The sequence below is a fragment of the Leucoraja erinacea genome, chromosome 1 (assembly GCF_028641065.1).
Source record: "Leucoraja erinacea ecotype New England chromosome 1, Leri_hhj_1, whole genome shotgun sequence".
Classification (NCBI taxonomy): domain Eukaryota; kingdom Metazoa; phylum Chordata; class Chondrichthyes; order Rajiformes; family Rajidae; genus Leucoraja; species Leucoraja erinaceus.
The window spans coordinates 73,766,489-73,789,166 of record NC_073377.1 but is presented as its reverse complement, the minus strand read 5'-3'; the positions used below and the strand labels follow the sequence as shown (position 1 = coordinate 73,789,166).

General features: G+C 40.6%; 1 protein-coding gene across 3 annotated transcripts in view; it reads left to right on the top strand.

Annotated features, from left to right (window-relative positions):
• The window catches only part of wdr19 (WD repeat domain 19), an 81,157-nt gene that overhangs the window by 20,062 nt on the left and 38,417 nt on the right, over positions 1-22,678 (top strand). For all 3 annotated transcript variants that reach the window (XR_008723672.1, XM_055637539.1, XM_055637528.1), the window contains exons 13-20: positions 1,317-1,423; positions 8,565-8,687; positions 10,877-11,026; positions 11,354-11,501; positions 13,683-13,887; positions 17,402-17,561; positions 20,428-20,538; positions 22,109-22,218. Coding sequence is in view for 2 of the 3 variants with exons in the window: in XM_055637539.1 (XP_055493514.1) it covers positions 1,317-1,423; positions 8,565-8,687; positions 10,877-11,026; positions 11,354-11,501; positions 13,683-13,887; positions 17,402-17,561; positions 20,428-20,538; positions 22,109-22,218 (1,114 nt within the window). In the remaining variant the exon portion in view is untranslated. The remainder of the gene's footprint in view (positions 1-1,316; positions 1,424-8,564; positions 8,688-10,876; positions 11,027-11,353; positions 11,502-13,682; positions 13,888-17,401; positions 17,562-20,427; positions 20,539-22,108; positions 22,219-22,678) is intronic.

The following is a 22,678-nucleotide window of genomic DNA, read 5'->3' as shown; positions in this document are numbered from 1 at the left end:
TTTCAAGGCTGTGGCTGTATTGAGTCAATAATTTAAATAGATACAATTGTGTATTTGTGCAGCCTGCAGTACGCTGTGGCCTACTGTTGACATATTTGACGGAATAATTTATTTATAAATCTCATTGAAATGAATACGCAGGTCCGTACGCACACAGTAGCTCAGCTGACGAGAATGTTTATCCCGAATGATCCATGACCTGGGCATGCGTAGTTGTAATACCGAACTCGCTTATTGAAACTAATTGTTTGGAATGTATTTATAAAAGGCATTATTTTATATAATTTAACTGCAATGAGGAGAAACCTGTGAGTGCTTCCCAGTTTTTTAATGGCAACAAATTAATTTTTAATTTGGTTATGATTAGTTCAAATGTTAAGCTTCGAAATTGATGCTCGAGATTTAAAAAATATTTTTCATAATTTTCTCTCATCCCCATTTCCTTTAAAACTGTTATTCATAGTCTAATCAAGTGTTTATTTACACCTGCCTTAAAATATTCAGACCCTGCCTTTCCCATACTTTGAGGAAGACCAATGACGTCCTTGTAGATTAAAATTTGTCATCTCTGCATTAAATGGATAACCCTAATTTTTAAACTGTGGCCTCTAGATCCTCCCACAAGAGGAAATATCCTCTCCACCTCCATCCTGGAGAGATTGCTTAGAATCTTAAAAGGTGGAGGCCTCGGACACAACTGAAGTCTGCGATGGCAGCAATGACAGAAATAATCATCAGCACCCAACCAATCTACTTTAGTTTAGTTTAGATAGACAGTGTGGAAACAGGCCCTTCAACCCACCGAGTCCATGCTGACCAGCAATCACCCATAGACTAGTTCTATCCTACACTAGGGACAATTTACAGAAGCCAATTAACCTACAAACTTGCACGTCTTTAGAAATTAGGAGGAAACTAGAGCACCTGGAAAAATCCCAGACAGCCACAGAGAGAACATACAAATTCCGCACATCTGTTGTCAGATTGACCAGGGTCTCTGGCGCTGTCAGGCGGCAACTGTACCACCGCCCCACCGTGCCTCCCCCTTCCCCCACCGTACTCCCTCAGCACTTGATGCACTAGGTCAAGGGGCCTCCAGGTTTCCATAGTGACGTCACTTGCATGAAATTCTGCTCCGTCATCAACTTTCTCCAGATAGCCGTCTTTGCTCTGTTACTGATTGAATTAAGAAGCTTGGTTGCCTAAACTTGGCATGTGCGCCCCTAAAATTGAGGGGCTTCCAAATTGATTTTGTGATTGACATATTTTATCCCAAAAAACACTTATTGATTTGTTGCTGTGTTTGACATTTTTAGGAGTGGCGAAGCTAAAGGACATGGAATACTTGGGTACTGTAACTAATATGTGCTTGAATTCCGATTATGCAGCAGTACTTTTTGAGGGAAGAGTTCAGCTACATATGGTAAATATGCAATATAGTTCCCATTTTGTACCACTTTACAATTAGCTATTTTTGATTCAGATTTTCAAGCTACAATAAATATTTGTTTTATCAGTCTAGATTGTTAAATTACCTAAACAATATAATTCTTCCTCTCTCATCAGGATTTTTGTTTAAAGCCTTATTTCAGATATGTACAAAGATGCATCCCTGTCAATAAAATAGTCAAATTTGGGCCATCAGGAATACTCTCTCAGTGAGTTAATGTTTGCTTGAGGTGATGTGTTCATGCACAATATCTTAACAACACTTAGTAGATTGGATGAGACATGCCTTAAGGGCTTTAACTATTCACAAGGGACCTACTGGGCAGTAATCAGCAAAATACATGCATCTGAACAATTTGTTGTCAATCCAAGGGGAAATATGTTTTGGATTATACTTGGATTATAACAAGATTATGTATATTGTAAACAAAGGTAAACTAGCCAAGAATATCAAGCAGGATAGTAAAATATAGTAAAAATATAGTTAAGACCAAAGTTGGACCTTTGAAGACCGAAAAAAGTGAATTTATTATGGGGAACAAGGAAATGGCAAATGAGTTGAACAGGTACTTTGGATCTGTCTTCACTAAGGAGGACACAGACAATCTTCCTGATATAGTAGTAGCCATCTGGGGTGACAGAGGAACTGAAGGAAATCCACATTAGGCAGGAAATGGTGTTGGATAGACTGATGGGACTGAAGGCTGATAAATCCCCAGGGCCTGATGGTCTGCATCCCATGGTACTTAAGGAAGTGGCTCTAGAAATCGTGGATGCATTGGTGATAATTTTCCAATGTTCTATAGACTCAGGATCAGTTCCTGGGGATTGGAGGGTTAGCCTGACATCGGTGGTGGGGAAGATGCTGGAGTCAATTATAAAAGATGAGATAGCCGCACGTTTGGATAGCAGTAACAGGATCGGTCCGAGTCAACATGGATTTACGAAGGGGAAATCATGCTCGACTAATCTTCTGGAATTTTTTGAAGATGTAACTAGGATAATGGACAAGGGAGAGCCAGTGGATGTAGTGTACCTGGACTTTCAGAAAGCATTTGATAAGGTCCCACATAGGAGATTAGTGGGCAAAATTAGGGCACATGGTATTGGGGGTAGAGTGCTGACATGGATAGTGGTTGGCAGACAGGAAACAAAGAGTAGGGATTAACGGGTCCCTTTCAGAATGGCAGGCAGTGACTAGTGGGGTACCGCAAGGCTCGGTGCTGGGACCGCAGCTATTTACAATATACATCAATGATTTGGATGAAGGGATTCAAAGTAACATTAGCAAATTTGCAGATGACACAAAGTTGGGTGGCAGTGCGAATTGTGAGGAGGATGCTATGAGAATCCAGGGTGACTTGGACAGGTTGGGGGAGTGGGCAGATGCATGGCAGATGAAGTTTAATGCGGATAAATGTGAGGATATCCACTTTGGTAGCAAAAACAGGAAGGCAGATTACTATCTAAATGGCGTCAAGTTGGGAAAAGAGGGAGTATAATGGGATCTGGGGGTCCTTGTTCATCAGTCTATGAAATTAAGCATGCAGGTATAGCAGGCAGTGAAGAAAGCGAATGGCATGTTGGCCTTTATAACAAGAGGAATCGAATATAGGAGCAAAGAGGTCCTTCTGCAGTTGTACAGAGCCCTAGTGAGACCACACCTGGAGTATTTTGTGCAGTTTTGGTCCTCTAATTTGTTGAAGGACATTCTTGCTATTGAGAGAGTGCAGCGTAGGTTTACAAGGTTAATTCCTGGGATGGCGGGACTGTTATATGCTGAGAGAATGGAGCAGCTGGGCTTGTACACTCTGGAGTTTAGAAGGATGAGAGGGTATCTCATTGAAACATATTAGATTGTTAAGGGCTTGGACACTAGAGGCAGGAAACATGTTCCCGATGTTGGGGGAGTCCAGAACCAGGGGCCACAGTTTAAGAATAAGGAGTAAGCCATTTAGAACGGAGACGAGGAAACACTTTTTCTCACAGAGAGTGGTGAGTCTGTGGAATTCTCTGCCTCAGAGGACGGTGGAGGCGGGTTCTCTGGATGCGTTCAAGAAAGAGCTAGGTAGGGCTCTTAAAAATAGCGGAGTCGGGATATGGGGATAAGGCAGGAACGGGGTACTGATTGGGGATGATCAGCCATGATCACATTGAATGGCGGTGCTGGCTCGAAGGGCCAAATGGCCTACTCCTGCACCTATTGTCTATTATCTATTGACATGGATAAACCACGTTTCGATCCAAAATGTTACCTATTCATGACCTCCAGAGATGTTTCCTGACCCACTGAGTTATTCCAGCACTTTTTTTTTGTAAACCAGTATCTGCAGTTCCGAGTGTATACATAAATAAGACATTGTTGTGGTTAATCATGTAAGTGGAATTATTTGAGTTAATCAACCCATTTCCAGATAACTATGTGTTAATTTTCTCCATTTTTTATCTCTTCCCTTTCCCCACTAGACAATTTGTAATGAATATTTTGATTCTTTGTAAAGAATGCATGGGGTTTACAATGCATGACTTGCGCAATCTGTGGACGATGTACAATTTAACAGTTAGCTTGTAGTATGTCTGTCCTAAATGTTGGATTATACTGAAGTACATGTCAACAGTTTAGGGCTATACCTTCAAGGAACTATTTTCAAAATGTCAAAATTGGTGAAGTATTCAAAACTTCATCTCCTAAAACCAATATGTCTAATTGATCCTATTTCTGAGGTCAGTGTTTCAAGTCAAGTCAAGTCAAGTTTACTTGTCACATACACATACGAGATGTGCATTGAAATGAAAGTGGCAATGCTCGCGGACTTTTGTGCAAAAGACAAACAACCAAACAACCAAACAAACTATAAACACAATCATAACACACATATTCTTTTAAATAATAAATATTGGAAGGAAAAACGTTCAGTAGAGTTAGTCCCTGGTGAGATAGGCGTTTACAGTCCGAATGGCCTCTGGGAAGAAACTCCTTCTCAACCTCTCCGTTCTCACCGCATGGCAACGGAGGCGTTTGCCTGACCGTAGCAGCTGGAACAGTCCGTTGCAGGGGTGGAAGGGGTCTCTCATGATATTGTTGGCTCTGGAGTTGCACCTCCTGATGTATAGTTCCTGCAGGGGGGCAAGTGAAGTTCCCATAGTGCGTTCGGCCGAACGCACTACTCTCTGCAGAGCCTTCTTGTCCTTGGCAGAGCAATTCCCAAACCAGATGGTAATGTTCCCGGACAAGATGCTTTCCACCGCCGCTGCGTAGAAGCACTGGAGGATCCTCGGAGACACTCTGAATTTCTTCAATTGCCTGAGGTGGTAAAGGCACTGCCTTGCCTTACTCACGAGTGCTGAGGCGTGTGATGCCCATGTCATATCCTCGGGGATGTGGACTCCCAGATATTTAAAACAGTTCACCCTATCCACAGGATCCCCATTTATCCTCATTGGAGTGTACGTCCTCGGATGATGTGCCCTCCTAAAGTCCATGATCAGCTCCTTCTTTTTTTTGATGTTCAAGAGGAGGCTGTTATCCTGGCACCAGAGTGTTAGATCAGCCACCTCCTCCCGGTAGGCCTTCTCATCGTTGTCTGAGATCAGGCCCACCACCACAGTGTCATCAGCAAACTTAATTATTGAGTTGGAGCTGAACCTAGCCATACAGTCATGTGTGTACAGGGAGTACAATAGGGGGCTGAGGACGCAACCTTGGGGCGATCCTGTGCTCAGGGTGAGGGACTTTGATGTATTCCCTCCCATCTTGACTACCTGGGGCCTGGCGGTGAGAAAGTCCAGGACCCAGGCACACAGGGAGGTGTTGAGCCCCAATTCCATTAGCTTCCCGGCCAGTCTGGTGGGGACTATCGTGTTGAAGGCTGAACTGTAGTCTATGAACAGCATCCTCACGTAGCCCCCCTTCTGGCTGTCCAGATGGGAGAGAGCGGTGTGCAAGACCTGGGAGACCGCATCGTCCGTGGACCTGTTCGGACGGTATGCGAACTGCAACGGGTCCATGTTCCGAGGGAGGAAGGCGCAGATGTGTTTCTTCACCAGCCTCTCAAAGCATTTTGTGACTACCGAGGTAAGGGCCACCGGACAGTAGTCATTCAGACAGGCTGGGGAGGCATTTTTTGGTACTGATACAATGATGGATTTTTTGATCAGGCAGTGACCACGGACTTGTCCAGGGAGAGGTTGAATAATGTAGTGAGCACTGGAGCTAGCTGCGTAGCACAGGACTTGAGTACTCGCCCCGAGATGCGATCGGGGCCTGCAGCTTTTCTCGTGTTCACCCGTGTCAGAGCCCTCCTCACATCGTGCTCGGACAGCGAGAATGTGTGCACATTCCTCCCTTCAGCTTCGGTAGCCAGCCCGCTGACGGTATTGTCGATAGTCGGCAAACCGCTCCAGCTTCTTACTGGAGCGGTTTAATAGTTAGCTGTATTAATACAGCTAATACAATCTGCTGTAATGTATGCTTTTATAACGCAAGATGAATTAGGGAATGCTATTTGTATTACGTAGGCCTAATTGATAATAAAGCCGGAGTTTTATTTCCTTTGTAGATCCGTTCCAGCTTTTGCTAAGCAACAGATATAATGGTTATTCAGAAAGGGTACAGAAATGAACCAGGCAATAAGAATTGCTTTTGTTTAAATGTGACATTTATTTAGTCTGGTTATATTTGGGATAACTCATAAGTGTGGAATGGCAACATAGAAATATTTGATTAATCTTTCATTAATTTTTCTGAATTTTTTTATACTACTGGCAGTCCCCGAGTTATAAAAGCCCTAATTTAGGAATCATCTTTATGAAAAATTTCTGCTAAATATCTGCACAATTTAAAAAAAAGTTATGTTGCTCTAACATTTTAACAGGGCTACACAGGCTATACAGCTACAGAGGAAATACTGCAGAGTATTTCTTGGTGGTTTGGGACATCAGCTGGATGGATATTCTGGCTGCTGCAGGACTGCGGGCACCTTCTGCCTGTCGGGAAAGGAGCATTTTTGCATTCCTTCTCTCGCGAGCCGAGTCGATTTTTATTTCAGGACCAAATTTCCTGGCAGAATCCAATCAAATTCCCTATGTACCCTTTCTAGTGCAATCACCTTGTGTTAACTATATTGTGATCACCATAAAGTATATGCATATAGTAATCAAGTTTGGCATTACTAGTGAATTATTTGGTTGTAGCATTACTTCCATGCTCTATTGTTCTTGTTTTGTTTTCCACAACAAAAAAAAAGGAAAAACAAGGAAAAAAATCCATTATACCTTCTTAACAGCTATCTATTTCTAATGGTATGTTCAATGATTCAGTCCATTTGTTCAATAAGGTCCTTTTGTTCCTTGACACTTCTAACTATCCTATCATTTATTTTTTATTCTTTGCCTTGTTTGTTCTCTCAAATATATTCACTCAGCCTTCTTCAGATTGAATTCCATTTACTACGTTTCTGCCCACCTAACCAGTATATTTACATTTTACGGCAGTCTACAAATGATTATCTTTCAACAATGTGCAGCCTACAACTGCCTCTTTAAATAATCAATTATACTGTCTTTCATGCTAACTCATACCTGGCTACAGATGATTGCGTGACATTATTCTTTCATCCAGAGGTCTGGAATCTTGGATTTCCCCACATGAACAAAAAACACTAAAGAGTTAGGGAAGAGAGGGGCAAATAATAATTTTCAAAATTATGATTCAATATTGAGAGGGTAAATATTTCTAATGATTGACAGATCAGATTTGTTGAGGTGGAAATATAACATTTTGTAAAGTAAAAATCAGTTGTTATCAAATAGAAAGAAATGGGGAAATACTTGGGAGATATATGTTGTGATCAATTAACTCTGCATGGAGAGCAACCACTGCCACAGGTAATGGGCTGAATAATCTCCTTCAGCATTGTGGTTGTTGTCTTTTGGTATAGTAAAATAGGCAATTTAAGATTTAATTACTCCATAAAAATCCTAAAAGCAGATTATAAATTCCCATTATTTCAAAATGTAGTCATCGCTGCATCTTCTACAGTGCTTTCAAAATTTAACTCCATTGTTGTTAATAGAACAGGATTTTGGAAGTGGAATCGAACATGCAGCCATTGCTATTCATGTTTTAGTGCTTACGGTTAAGTATGCATTTCGGGGCAACATTTCTTGACATTTCTGTACCATCATTACTTTAGAATAATGTTTTGAAACTTAATTTGGGCTTCTTTACAGGAAAATGCAGAAAAACTACATTTGAAAATTAATTTGCACACTTAAAATAAAAAGTACAACACAGTGGAATACTGGCTTAATTTGCATATAATTCTACTGTAGGTATCAATGCACTTGTCAGAAACCTCAACTCCAGGTTTGCAATGCTATGTTCGTTTGCCCAGTATTTTTTTCCCAGCGTAAAATTCCTTCAACAGTAGTTGAACACGCAGAATTAATGTGCAGGAGCACTCAAACTAAATTCTTTGTTCTCACTGAAATTTAAGACTCACTGCAACTTTAACCCAGTTAATTACCTTACAAATGGACGGGTAAGTGAAACAGCGTAATGTTGCGAAAATAATATCAAGAAATCTGTCTAAAACATTTGTTTCGGATGAGTCAGAAGCACCAGCAGTGCTTCTAGAACCCATCTGCCTGGCAACTTAGTACCAGAGATGACTGTTTCATTGGTGAATGCTGCCACCTAAGCTGCAAACTAAAATATTCTTCCCACAGATCCTGTCTAATCAGCTGAGTGTTTTTTTTTCTTTTTTCACTTTATATGCAGAGGAAGGTGTTTACTGTTCATTCAAGTTGGGGCATCAACCCCATGAAACAAGGATGTGAGAGGTTGAATGTACAATAGCTGTGCCTTGAGCATGGCTGGATTAGTCCTGATGACCAGAATGATTTTTCTGATGCACTTTTTTGAATGTAAACTGCTGTCAAATAAATTATTTTAAATTAGTTAGAAATTTGCCTCATGTACCTTTTGAACGTCCAGAATTGGTTATGTTAGTCCTTATGAAAATCGCTTTGAGTTTAATAAAATTAAAATGTTGCCATTTATAGTAAATGAATAATTGATTTACTGAACATGTATAATTCTAATTTGGTTACAGATTGAAATCGAAGGTATTGAGGCGCAGGAGGAAAGAGAAGCTCGTCTTTTTCCTGGACGTGATGACAAATGCCGAGTTACATGCCATGCACTTACTGCTGACTTCTTGATTTACGGGACAGATGTGAGTTCCTTGCCAATGTCCTACAATCCCCACCCCAGATGATCTATTTAATAATCCAGGGTACCACCTTGTCATGTAATGGTCACCAACCGCGCTGCGTTGTGTAATGATCCCTGCCATGATAGATAACATGGCTAAGCTACTGAATGCCTTTTTTCAACAGCCATTGCAGCTCAGTAAACTGAATTGCCTCTTTTTATGCTGTAGTATTCCAATATCCAGTACATTGAAACACAAAGACCTTCAGCTGACATTCTTCCACAAAACCCAAAAGGAGGCTATTTTTTTAATGTCGATCCAGTACATTAAAATAGGAAGCTGGATGGCTTTCTGACTAAAGATTATAACAGTACATCCAAAAAGTAGATGAGTTATTAGTTAATATGCTCCACAGATGAGGTAATCTCTGCCCAAATCCTTCACAACCTATTTCTCCTTTTGTCTTTCTGTATCCATCCTTAGTTAAAACATATGCTCCCAAACCATTTGTTGTTGCACTTTCTAAATCACAAATGCCTCACTCTTGGCCCTTCATTTCCTGCAACATCACTGCAGCTTTGTCAAGCACATTGTTGATGTTCTTACATTGACTGAACCTTTACCTTCATCCTGATCAATGCCTCCTCCTGACAGTCAGGAAGAACCCTGCATACATGTTGGTGCTGGAGTCTACTAAGTTGCCCAGCCATGCTGCATTTTTGAGGTCCTTGGAGATTTTACTATAGAATGCTTTGATCAAACTTATGTAGGAAGTTTGTTCGCTCGTGTGTCAGACAACGTTCTGCCATCGCTTTGCCACAGCCAGTGCCACATCTGTATTGTAGGAAGTGCAGTGGATCCACTGCTTCACTGGGCTTTTAGATGTAATACCAGGTTAAACCGCTACCTGCATTTGTATAGGATAGTTGGCAATAAAGATATAGCAGTAAATACTGGCCCATCTCCACCCCTAGGATGGAAGTGGAGCTGTTGGTAATGGTGGTCTCATGGCTAAAGTAAACTGTGTTTGATTCTGACCTCCGGTGCTGTAAATGTAGGGTTTGCACATTTTTCCTGTGACATGTGGGTTTTCTCTGGTACTCTGGTTTCCTCCAATAAGCTAAAGATGTGCTGGCTTTTGGATGATTGGCTTTTGTTAATCGCCATAGTGGGTGGTAAGAGAATCAGGCTTGTGTTAATTGAGGGAAAGGTTCCAGGGAAATGAGTGGGGAATGGATGTGATGGGATTACATTGAGAACCGGCAGGGACTTGATAGCCATGTACGATTTTGTGAGGGATACAATCAGAAAACAGGATGCTTGGAGACAAGATTTTGTGAAACAGATGCTTTGCTTCCAATCTTGTTTATTAGTACTTTGCACAGGAGCCTTAGGCATGTGCCTCTGCTATCCATTTTAGACAATTTTGAAGACATCCTTTTCAAGGGAGACTTTTTATTTTGTTTAAATTCTACTCGTTATGTTGGCTGGACTTCAAATATCTCTACAATTTGGGAACACATGAATATGGTTGATTTAAAAAAAAGACCAAGTGCTGGAGTAACTCAGTGAGTCTGGCAGCATCTCTGAAGAACATGGATAGGTGACATTTCAGGTTGGGAAACTCTTCGAACTGATTGTTACACAAAAAAGCTGGAGAAACTCAGCGGGTGCAGCAGCATCTATGGAGCGAAGGAAATAGGCAACGTTTCGGGCCGAAACCCTTCTCCAGTCTGAAGAAGGGTTTCGGCCCGAAACGTTGCCTATTTCCTTCGCTCCATAGATGCTGCTGCACCCGCTGAGTTTCTCCAGCTTTTTTGTGTAACCTTCGATTCTCCAGCATCTGCAGTTCCCTCTTAAACTCTTCGAACTGATTGTTGTGGGGCAGAGAAAGTTTGAAGAGAGGAGGGACAGGACAAAGCCTGGTGAGTGACGGGGGGTGGGGGGTGGGGTGTGGATAGGCAGATGGTTTGACAAAGGCCAGAGATGAAAAGACAAAAGGTGTTAATTATGAGGCATGGGGATGCAATGTAGGGGGAGGTAGAGGGTAAAGGGAGAAATGTGTGCAAGTCAAGGTGGGATACAGAGGAGGGGTAGGAAACAGAATTGTGAACAATGGTTACAATTTGCTATAAGCTACAAGAGTATCTCTTGACTTTATATCACAAATTTCACCAATTTGCTTATGAGCATTGACTTCCTCCTTTCAGACTGGCATCATCCATTATTTCTTCATTGAGGACTGGCAATATGTGAATGAATATCGACATTCAGTCAGTATTCGTAAAGTTTTCCCTGATCCCACTGGAACCAGAATGGCATTCATTGATGACAAGAGTGATGGGTTTGTCTATTGCCCAGTAAGTGTCGTTCTTTTCAGTTTCATCGGCACATCGTAGCATTGCGTATTTATATCTTTGTATATTATAAACATTCTCTAAAGGGAATTGTGATGGCAATAGTATTGTATTAATGACAATTAAGATATTCTTAATGTGATCATTTCATTCGTAAATATTCAGCTTTATGGCAATACCTCAGTACCTAAATCTTGTATACTGAGGGAACACTTGTTTTTACAATGCAGCTTATTATAATCCTCGAACAAAGCATTCAAGATTCTGGATGTGTATTTTTTTTATTTTGAACCAATGGATTTGATTCTCATTAACCTTGTTCTTTTAAAGGTGAATGATAGTGTATATGAGATCCCGAATTTTCCAACAACTGTCAGAAGCATCCTCTGGGAACACTTCACAATGGATAAAGGAGTCTTTATTGCTTATGATGATGATAAAGTATATACCTATGTCTTTCACAAGGGCACAATTCAAGGTAATGCATTTGTGCATGAATAAAATATAAAGTTGTCATGCTGTACTCCCATTGCCATCCTTATTCTCAGGAATAAAATTTAGCAGAAATAGCAACAAGGGAAGTACAATAGCAACTGTAGTGTGTCCAATAAAATGTAATATTAATTCATACCTGTTCTAATAATACTGCATTTAATTATCAGCTATCTGAAAAAGTTGGTTTTGTTTCTTCTTTATAGTGCCTTAATGTGCGAACATGATTGCATACTATATGGGGCTTTTTTCTGGATTTTTCATTTAATTTTTGCATAATACCTGTACTGCCATTTTCTCACTGCAGTAGTTCAGGGATAAAGTCCTTGATTGCTGATTTAAGAGTCAGGTAATGATGTTAATAATGAAAAGAGCAGTTATGTTTTTTATTTCCAATTTTGTATCTGATTTGCTTTTCTATTGAATTTGGAGGAGGAGGTGGGGATATGTTTCTGTAACCATCCAAAGCACAACAGAATAGCTTAACATCAAGTGCAAGTTTTCTGTGTCTATACTGCTTAATCCTTTATTTATTTTGGGTACATTCATCAAATCTCCTCTCAGTTGTCACACTTTTGAGAATATGACCTTAGTTGTTCCAGCACTTCCTCACAACTCACTCATGATTTCTGATATGATCTTAAATTTGTTGAATTCCATTTGTACTTTGTCTGTAGTTGAGCATTATATTTTTTTCAGTTGAAAGGAGCCAGAAGTATAACAGTATCAGTGGACAAATAAACAAAGTACCTAATAGCACAGAAGAGCAAATGCTTGGGTTCATTTTAATGACGTGCTTAAAGAATTAAGGGAAATGGAGAAATGTATAAGCAATGGGAAAGAGAGGTCGGGAAATCTAAAGGCATGGTTAGCAGTGAAATGAGAGTAGGGGAAAAGATGCCACTATTAGAGAAATGTAGAGTTCCTGGAGGTTATAAGAAGAGAAAAGTTTCAGTTATAGTAAGGAGTACGAAATCCACAAGATTGAACATCAACGCTAGTTCTAGGGGAGAATTGTGCCTTTAAGATCCTTTGTGAGGCATAGTCAGTGTAAGAAACAAGGCAACTAGTTGTGTGGAGAAAGCTCCTATTAGTAATAACCAGATAATCCACTGGAATAATTTGATTGAGGGATTATTGCCAGAATAGCAGGAGAACTCCCTGCACTGCCTCAAAACAAACACGTTCAGAGCTCGGAGCTTATTCGTTGTTGTGTTTAATGGCCTGATGGCTGTGGGGAAGGAGCTGTTCCTGAACCTGGTCGTGACCGTTTTCAGGCTCTGTAACTTCTTCCTGATGGCAATGGTGAGATGAGTATGTGGCCAGGATCGTGTGGGTCCATGATGATTTTGGCTGCCTTTTTGAGGCAGCGACTACGATAGATCCCTTCGACAGTGGGGAGGTCAAAGCCGGTGATGAAGGGAGGACACTATCAGTTGTCAGCATTAATTTGAAATCTAGCCTCATATCTATGCATAATGTTATCAAGGGCGATGTGCAAGTGATCAAAGGAAGAGGCCGAAGGATAGTTCCTTAAAGGGATCAGGAAATACAAAGGTGGGAAGATATGTTGTTGTTTGAGGTACTCTAGCAATGATTGATACATTATAATGGAACCAAATAAAAACTCTTCTACAAATGTGGTCAACTGATACGAGTTGTGAAGGGTATTGTGGTGAACTGCATCAAAGTTGGTGTGGAGGCTGATAAACTTGAGGACAGATAGCGTATTGTCCTGATCATACGTTGTCATTTATGCCAAGGCAGATACTGTCGACCTACACCTTTTGCTTCCACAGATGTTGCTTGACCCTCTGAATCATTCCATCGTGCTATTTGTGTTCCAGATTCCAGCATCTGCAGTCTCTTTTGGCTTCAGGATAGACACTTGACATGAGAGGTTAATTATGCGAGTGTCCACAAGGTGCACTTGGTATTTGGGATCTGCGTGTTCTAGGTTAAAAGAGAGGAAATGGAGAGCTCTCACAATGCAAATCCAAAGTATATTTTAGTGTTTTGACTATTTTGATCTAATCATTCACTTTTATATGCTTACAAACCAGACTAAGTGGTTTACCAATTAAAATAAGTTCCATAAATTAATTTTAGTAATTTCTCTGTTAATGATTTGGTAACATTCTTATGATAGCATTTGCTTAATTCACAGGGTCCAAGGTCATACTGGCTGGTGGCACTAAACTTCCATTTTCTCACAAGCCACTGTCGTTGTATAACGGGGAGTTAACCTGTCAGATGCAGAGTGGGAAAATCAACACTACTCTCTTAACCACGCACTCTTTCCTCAGTGGATTGAAGGATCTTGGAAGTAATGACCTTCAATCAGTTTTAACCCAGAGTTTAATGCTGAAAAGGTGGGATATGTTTTATAAAGAATAATAAAGACGTGCCTGTGGAAATTAATTCCATGAAAAATGTAAACATTTTGAATTGTCACTTTTAATCAATGACAGTGATTTATTATGATGCTAATAGATTTTGAATTGAAGTTCCAGTTAACTTATATTTTACTCATACTTGTGGGCACTACTGCCAAGAAAATAATTTAATTGGCTTTGATAAGATGGTGACTGCATTCTTTAAATCCGTCTGAGATAGAGAGACTCTCTGTGATGTTAGAGAGAGTCATCTAAATTGTTGACACAATAATGATGAAGGAGCAACAATATTTTTGTTTACTTTAGAGATACAGCGTGGAAACAGGCCCTTCAGTACATTGAATGTTTGCTTTGTTTGGGGGGGGGGGGGGGGGGGGGGGGGGGGGGGGTAAGGAGCATTGTCAGTGACATAGGGGTGAGGGACCTGAGGATTAAAATTAAGGATAAGGTTGAGGTAGGATTCATGGAGTTGCAATTCATTGCTGTGCTGTGGAGACCCAGTTGGTCCCCAGATAATCGATAATAAATGTTCCCAGAACAATGGCTTCCTCCTTGGGAAATGTCGGAATTCAAGGCCCGAAAGCATAACTTGTACAATGATGTACAAAAACTGAATGTCTGAAATGGAGTCGAACCTGGAAATAATTGTTAAAATGTTTTACTGCGTGGTAATTATTATATTTAATCTCATAGCACTGAAAACAAAAGCTCTACACCAATCTTATTTCTAGGCTAGCCTTTTGAGTCTTGAAATGACAAACAAGTTGCTTCCAAATGAGGACTCCAGTTTGCGACATAGTCTTAAATTATTACAACTATAAGTTCATAAGTCATAGAAGCAGAATTGGGCCATTCACCCCGTTAACTCATTCAATCGTGGCTGATCTATCTATCCCTCTCAACCCATTCTCCTGCCTTCTCCCCATAATCTTTGACACCCTTACTAATCAAGAACTGGACAATTTCCACTTTTAAAATACCCAATGCCTCCACAGACGTCTGCAGCAACAAATTCCACAGATTCACCACCCTTTGACTAAAGAAATTCCTTCTTATTTCCTTTCTAATGGTATGTCCTTTTATTCTGAAGCTGTGCTCTCTGGTCCTAGACACTCCCACTGGTGAAAACAACTTCTCCACATCCACTCTATCCAGGCCTTCACCAAGTTTCAATGAGGGGTCCCCTCATCCTTCTAAACTCCAGCGAGTACACGCCCAGAGCCATCAAACATCATACATTAATCCAATCCCAGGAATTATTCTCGTAAACCTCCTCTCGACCCTCTCCACGGCAGCACATCCCGCCTCAGATATGGGCCACAAAACTACTCACAATAGTCCAGATGCGGTTTGACTAATGTCTTATGAAGCCTCAGCATTACATCCCTGTTTTTATATTCTAGTCGTCTCTAAATGAATGCTAACAATGCATTTGTTTTTTTTACTATCGATTCTACTTGCAAATTATCCTTTTGGGAATCCTGCACCAACACTCACAAGTACTTATGCACCTCCGATTTCGGAATTCTCTCCCCATTTAGAAAATAGTCAATGACTTTATTCCTGTTACCAAAGTGCATGACCGCATACTTTGCTATGCCATTGCTGCTCAACTGTAATTTCTGCCAGGGTCCCTTTCCAATCTATCTTAGTCAGTTCCTCCCTCATACCTCTGTAGTTTACTTTAATCAACAGTATTACCGACACATCTGTTTTCATCTTCCCCCTCTCAAACTGCAGGTTACTTTTCATATTACTAGACCAAGACATGCGGGGGGGTGCGGCGTCGGCGTTCACCCCGGAGGGAGTGTAGGGGGGCTGGTTGGGGGGGGGGGGCGATGAGTGTAGGGGGGGGGGGGGGGGGGGAGGGGGGCTGGTTGGGTGGGGAGGGGCGATGAGTGTTCCCCCCCCCCGTTCTGCCCTCCCCACTCCCTGCCTTTTGGCCAATCACCAGGATCGTGGGGCAGCAACCTTGTTACGGTTGGCAACGTCCTATTGTGATGTCATTGTGGCAGCCGGCAACTTGAGAGCCCATTGTGATTGGTGCAGTGTGAGTGGCGTTGTGACATCATCACTGGAAGCTCCTGGAAAAAGGGCTGTCTTTGAGAAGGCGTTTTGGCATTTTTTTAAACTTTAATCATGAATAACTTTTGAAATATAGCATGAAATCTGAAATGAACCTGATTACGCCGTGGAGGAGAATCAGAAGTTGAGGAACAGTCCCTTCAGATATTAGTACAGTGGCAGCAACCTCGTTACCATTGGCAATGTCCCATTGTGATGTCATTTGTAAATGAGATCCATTGTGATTGGATTTCTGTGAGATGACATTGATATCATCACTGGAAGGTGCTGCAAGAGCCTGCCACTGAAAAGCAGTTTCTTTTTTTCAAATTTACCTTTTTTTTTTTACTTTAATCATGAATAACCTTTGAAATATAACATGAAATCTTAAGTGAAGCTGAGTACGGTGTGGGACCAAAATGCAACCAGAACTTGAGGAGCAGCCCCTTCAGATATTGGTAGAGGGGCAGCAACCTCGTTACCGTTGGCAACGTCCCATTGTGATGTCATTGTAGTAGTCGACAGCCGGCTTGAGAGCCTATTGTGATTGGTGCACTGTGAGAGGCATTGTGACATCATCACTGTGAAAAGGCTGGAAGCTGTGAGAAGGCGGTTTTGGCTGTTTTTAAAATTTCAACGATTAATAACTGGAAATATAGGTGGAAATGCGACGGGAAGATGCTTATCGCCACCATGGGAAAAATGTGAGTAGGATGTGTGAAAATGGGAAGGCTGTGGCCTAGCGTTTGGTAGAAGATACAAATTGTTCAGATTGACGCAGACAGATTGTCGGCACAAATAAGACGAAGACTTTTAGTTATGTAGAGATGGTCACTACCTCCTAGGGGTTCCTTTATCTTAAGCTCCATAATCAATTCCAGTTTGTTATACATCACCAAATCCAGAATTGCCTTTTCCCTGATAGGCTCAACTACAAGCTGCTATAAGAAGTCATTTAGTGGGTACTCTATAAATTCCTTCACTTGGGACCTAGTACCAACCTGTTTTTCCCCGTCTATCTGCATATTGAAATCCACCATGACCGCTGTAACATCGTCTTTCTTGCATGCCGATTGTATATAATTTGTATGCTGTCTACTGTTCGCAGACCTGTGTATAACCCCCATCAGGGGCCTTTTACCCTGGCTGGAAGGAGGACATTTTAATTAAGATTGTTTTCAGATGACTGACTTATTAAATTCAGACATTTTAGACTACCTTTGGGCCAGAGATTCTCAAATTCATTGTTGTCTTCCATTGTTATGCTAACTCAATTTAACACACACTTTGAATTGAAACGTTCCTGATCTCAGGACCTTGGCTCTAAAAGTACACTGTGCATTTATCTATTTGGATCATGCTTGGCATTCGTATCATTCTGACCAGATTATTAATCTGTGTTCAAATTTTCTTTTATCTCATGCAGGTTTACTGAAGCATGGGATGTGTGTAATATGCTTAATGATCCTGCACCATGGACGGAGCTAGCACGTGCTTGCCTCCACCATATGGAGGTGGATTTTGCTATACGTGTATATCGAATGATTGGAAATGTAGGAATGGTCATTTCATTGGAACAGATCAAGGTTGGTTCTAATGAGGTTGAATGAAAACATTGATTACGAATATTTATGTTCTTATTTGGTCATATTATTCATAATAAGAATATAATTATGGTAAAACATTTTTATTTTAACATGTCTTCATTAAAGTTTATTTTTTAAAGCCTCAGTGATGCACAAAATAGATTAGCATGGAATGTTGTCAACAGCAATGGCTCAGTGAAGTGAAACTGAAAAATGCTAGAAGCAGGTCACGCAACATTAGTGGGGGTAAAAACAGATGTAGCGTTTCAGGCCAAGGATCTTTCATTAGAACTGGAAAAATGCAAAAGCAAGCTTAGTTTAAATTACAGAGATGGGGAGGGGCATATAGAATAGAGGGAATATTAATTAGAGTGAAACCAACGCTGTTAAGTTAATAATTGCATTAAATATCAGTAGTTGGAGACCAAGGAGAAAATGGGAACAAATTGAAAAAAAGATACAGTCACAGCTGTGGAAAGAGAAAAAGAAAGTGTTGTTCCATTAAAGTTAAAACAAAACTGCCAATCTGAAATAAAACTGAAAATCTGAAATAAAAGCAGGGGATGCTTAAACTGGTCAGCAAGCATTTGTGGAAAGAGATGTAGAGTTAACGTTTCAGCTCAACGATCCTTCATCAGTTCAGATATTGATAGTCCATATCAATTCTGCTCTAATGAGTGCTTCTAGCATTTTTTGTTTGTATTCTCGTTGTATTTAATATTAAATCCCCAAGACTACAATTTGGAAAATGAGGAGCAGTTCCTTTACCTTGCATTAGACAAACCTCGAGCAATGTCATAGCTTGAAGGTAGAGATGTCAGAGTGGGTGTGTGACAAACAACTAAAGAGACAGGTGACTGAAAGTTCAGGACAGCCCTTGCAAAGGGGTCACCCAGTCTCCATGGATTCTCCAATGTAGGACTATATTGTCAGCATTAAATACAAAACAGTGAACAGGAAGAAGTTCTTCACTTGGAAGGATTGTCTGTGTCCCTAGGTTGTGGGTAGGAAACAGTTAAAACAACCAACACATGCTGCATGCCTTGAGATTGCAGAGGACAGAAGGGAATTGATTGTTGCAGATGGAAGAGTAGACCAGGGAATCATGGAAGAAACAATTACATTAAAATGCTGAAAGCGGAAAAGGGTAAGATGTCTATTGAAGTTGGTGGAATTTAAGGAAGATTATTCGTTGAATATGGATGGGGGCTGATCGGAAAAAACATAAGGGACAAAGGAACCACATCCTTTTTCTGGCAGGGAGGAGATGTGAAAAGACAAAAGAAACTGGGGGACTGGAATGGAGTCTTACCTGAAAGCACAGTCGTTGCTAGAGATGGGTCAGCAACTGATTTCCATAGTAAACCACCAACTCCCACTTTAATCTTGACCGCACAATCTCCTAATCTACTTCCTGTAAAAACATAATTCTATTCTCATGATTTCTTTCTCTCCATCATATCTACCCAGTAGGAGTGTTGATTAAAATATAGTTTTTTCTTAACTGTGGCTTCTCTTCCTCCATAGTTGTCATGGCTCTGAACTGTGTCCATTCTATTTCCCATACCTCTGCTTGCATCCGAATAAGTAGAGGCCTAGGCCTACCTTTGTCCTCACCACCTACTTAATGACTCAAAGTAAATTAAATTGTGCCGTCCATGTATATCTGGTGCACCTAATTTCCTTGAATAGGTCAATACCTTTCGTTAAGATTCAGTATACGTCCTCCCCAGGTTTTGAAATAGTTCCATTCCTGAGAACTGTTCGTACCCAACATTTCGTAAGTCGAGAATTAGATTAAAACATGGGCTAACCAAGGGCATTGTGTATTTAAACTAGGGTGTTATCTCAACCATTCAGATAGTGTCACAAACTATGTTCTCATATAGCAGAAGATGCCTCCCATCCCACAGTAGCCTCAAATCCATCCGGCCGCTCTCCCAAACCCACCATCATGTGTATGGGCTGTATATAGATATATGTATCCTGGGAGGTCTTTATCGTCTAGTAATTGATAACTGTATCATGTTCTAATTTTATCACTCAAAGATGAATTTCTAATTGCAGTTAAATTTGACCATTATTTTGAAGTGCTGTGATAGTGAAGGAAAAGTAACTTTACACTAATTACAGCAGTTCAGTGCTTAATTTTGTGTTCCATACATCTTAGAGATATTCAGCTTTGTTCTATACATCTCAGAATGTTGAATGGAAGGAATCTCTTTACACTTGTATCAGTTCTTTCACAAAATGGTGAATTATGTAGCCTGCTAATTAAAAGGACGTTGATAGTTAGAAAGTCAATGTTAATGGATTACCTGCGAGAGAAAGGCTTTTTCTAATGTCTGAGACAAATAAACAAAGAACTGCAAGTGCAAATGAAATAGAAACTCCAGGTGAGTACAGTAAGATATCCTTGCTAATTCCTCCCATTTCATCCATTTCTTCTCTTAACACAAAATATATCTTGTTCAAGCAATAAACACTTCCAGCCCACGTCACTTGAGTGTCACATTCAGCTTATCTGATTTTCTACTCTAGGTCATGATCACAGTGGCAAATCTAATATTGAAAAGTTAGCTGTTAAATGGAAAACCACATAGAAATTGCATTCGGATATGTGCTTATTGTTTAGTAAAACATAATCACCAGACTTCATATCAGTATAAATGCTATATTTTTTACTATCCTCCTAGGCAATTTAGGAACAGATACCATCAGGGTAATTACAGTAGTATTTTTTGCAAACTAAGTTAAGCAATGAAAAAAAGATTTAAAAAGTTAATAGGATAAGTTAGCACTTTAACTGCTGTATCCCTTGCCAAAATTGGTTTCTGTTAGTGCCATGTTATTATTAATCTTTTAGGGAATAGAAGACCACAATTTACTTGCTGGACATCTGGCGATGTTTGCAAATGAATTTAATCTGGCACAGGATCTGTATCTGTCTTCCAGCTGTCCAATTGCTGGTCTGGAGGTACGTTTACTGTTTTAAAAGAAACCCCCAATCTTTCAACCTGTTTAATTTTTTTAAGGAATGCTGATGCTTTCATTTCATGTGTTTTAGGTCTCCTTTGGTGTTTAAAATATTGGTTCAAATTTGCAGAAGATGACTCTCAGTATTCACATTTATTATAATGTTTAAGAATATACAAAATATTAAAAATGTAAAAATATCCAGTATTGACTGGTCATCATCTAACAATAAATGGCAAGAAGACAATGATAGAAGTGCTCCCTAATGTTACGAGAGTTGAGTATGGCTGCCCCACCTGCAGCTGTTCGTTCTTTCATCCTTTTTTTAATTTTTAGTCCGTCTAAAAGTTTTGTTTTGGAGGTCTTTTAGTCTTTTTATGTGGGGGATGGGGAGGAGGGGGAAACTTTTTCTTAGTCATACCTGGTCGAAGATGCGTCGTCCTTTCTTCGCCCCCTCCTCCAAGCCGCACCGGCCAACCATCAATAAAAAATGTAACACAAACATCCACCACAGCATTCATCACTGTGGTGGAAGGCACAGAACTTGGCCAGTCCTCCTCCATTTTCCCCCGTGGCAGGGACCTCCACCCTCCACAGCCGTTGCTGCGGGCGTCCAGATGGTAAGGAAGACAAACTTCAAGCCGTCAAGGTAAGTCCAGGATCGGTTCTCATCCCCGACCTGAACATCGGGCCGCCGTAGCAGCATGCAACAAATCCTCCCGAATGCTCGTTCATATGTCTGAACATTTGTAAAAAAGAAGAGGATATAAATATGATACTGCCTTATTTCATTACATGAAAGATCAGAGTTTTTAGTAAGAACTTTCTTCACAGGAAATTATTCTTATCATCACGGAATTAGAATTAGAATAGAATTTATTTGCCACACAACCAGGGTCGGTGGTATTTGGGTTGTCAGCAGCGGTACAATAATAAAGAACACACAACCACAATAAAAAATGTAACACAAACATCCACCACAGCATTCATCACTGTGGTGGAAGGCACAGAACTTGGCCAGTCCTCCTCCATTTTCCCCCGTGGCCGGGACCTCCACCCTCCACAGAAGTGGTAAGGGACAAAGTGATGGATCGGCTCTTCTTCCCCAGGGTCCCCAGCTTCAGGTTGGTGTAGGCCGTAGGCCGCAGTGGACATTTAAGGTCCCCGCCGCTCCCGCGCCATCTGGAGCTCTGCAGACCGGGGCTTCAGACTGCCGGCTGCCGCGGGCCAGCGAAACAGAGCGCTCCCCTCCGAGCGCTCCACGCCGAGAGTCCACGCTTCGCCCGCCGCTGAAGCCCCGGACGCGTCTCCGGAAAAGGCCCGCGCCGATCCTCATTGTTATAATAATAATGTCACAATGACAAGTGGTGGATATTTTAAGCCTGTACTGATGTTTTTAAAAGCATGATGCATATAAAATTGTGAAGTAGTTTTATTTAGTAAAATATATATTGTAATCGAAAGCACTCTGTGAATACCAGCCCATTCCAAAATACTTATTGTTATTTTTGAATCATGGTGCAGATGTTTTTACATTTTACTTCTTGAGTGACACACTTTTCACTGCACAGATGCGGAGGGACTTGCAACATTGGGACAGTGCTTTGCAGTTAGCAAAACGATTGGCGCCAGAGCAAATTCCATTTATCTCCAAAGAATATGCAATTCAGCTGGAATTCACGTAAGTATAACATTGCACGAAGGGTCAGTGGCCCTTTTACAGTAAAAACTGTAATTTATTGGTTCCTATTTAATGTCTTGCTGGTATATAGTTTGTCATTGTACATCAAATGCTTTTTTCCCCATTAACTAGAATTTGCAGATTGTTTTCAATAAAAGTTATAATTTTTCCACTTTTCTGCAAGGTAGTTCATCCCTGGTCATCCTGTGCTATGTATTAGCAGAAACAGAGTGAGCTACTGACTGGGGACAAATTACTTGCATGAAGTAACCACTTTTCCACATCTGCTTTTTTTTTGCATGTAAATGCAGCTGTGTTTTCTTACAATTCGAATATTAAAATTTTCAATGCACTTAAAAGTCATTGTCAGTGTGGGTGTTGAAAAAAGTGTAAAAATTATCTCATTTTACCTACAAGGACATGTTATATATGAATAAAATTATAATGTGTCACAAATAAA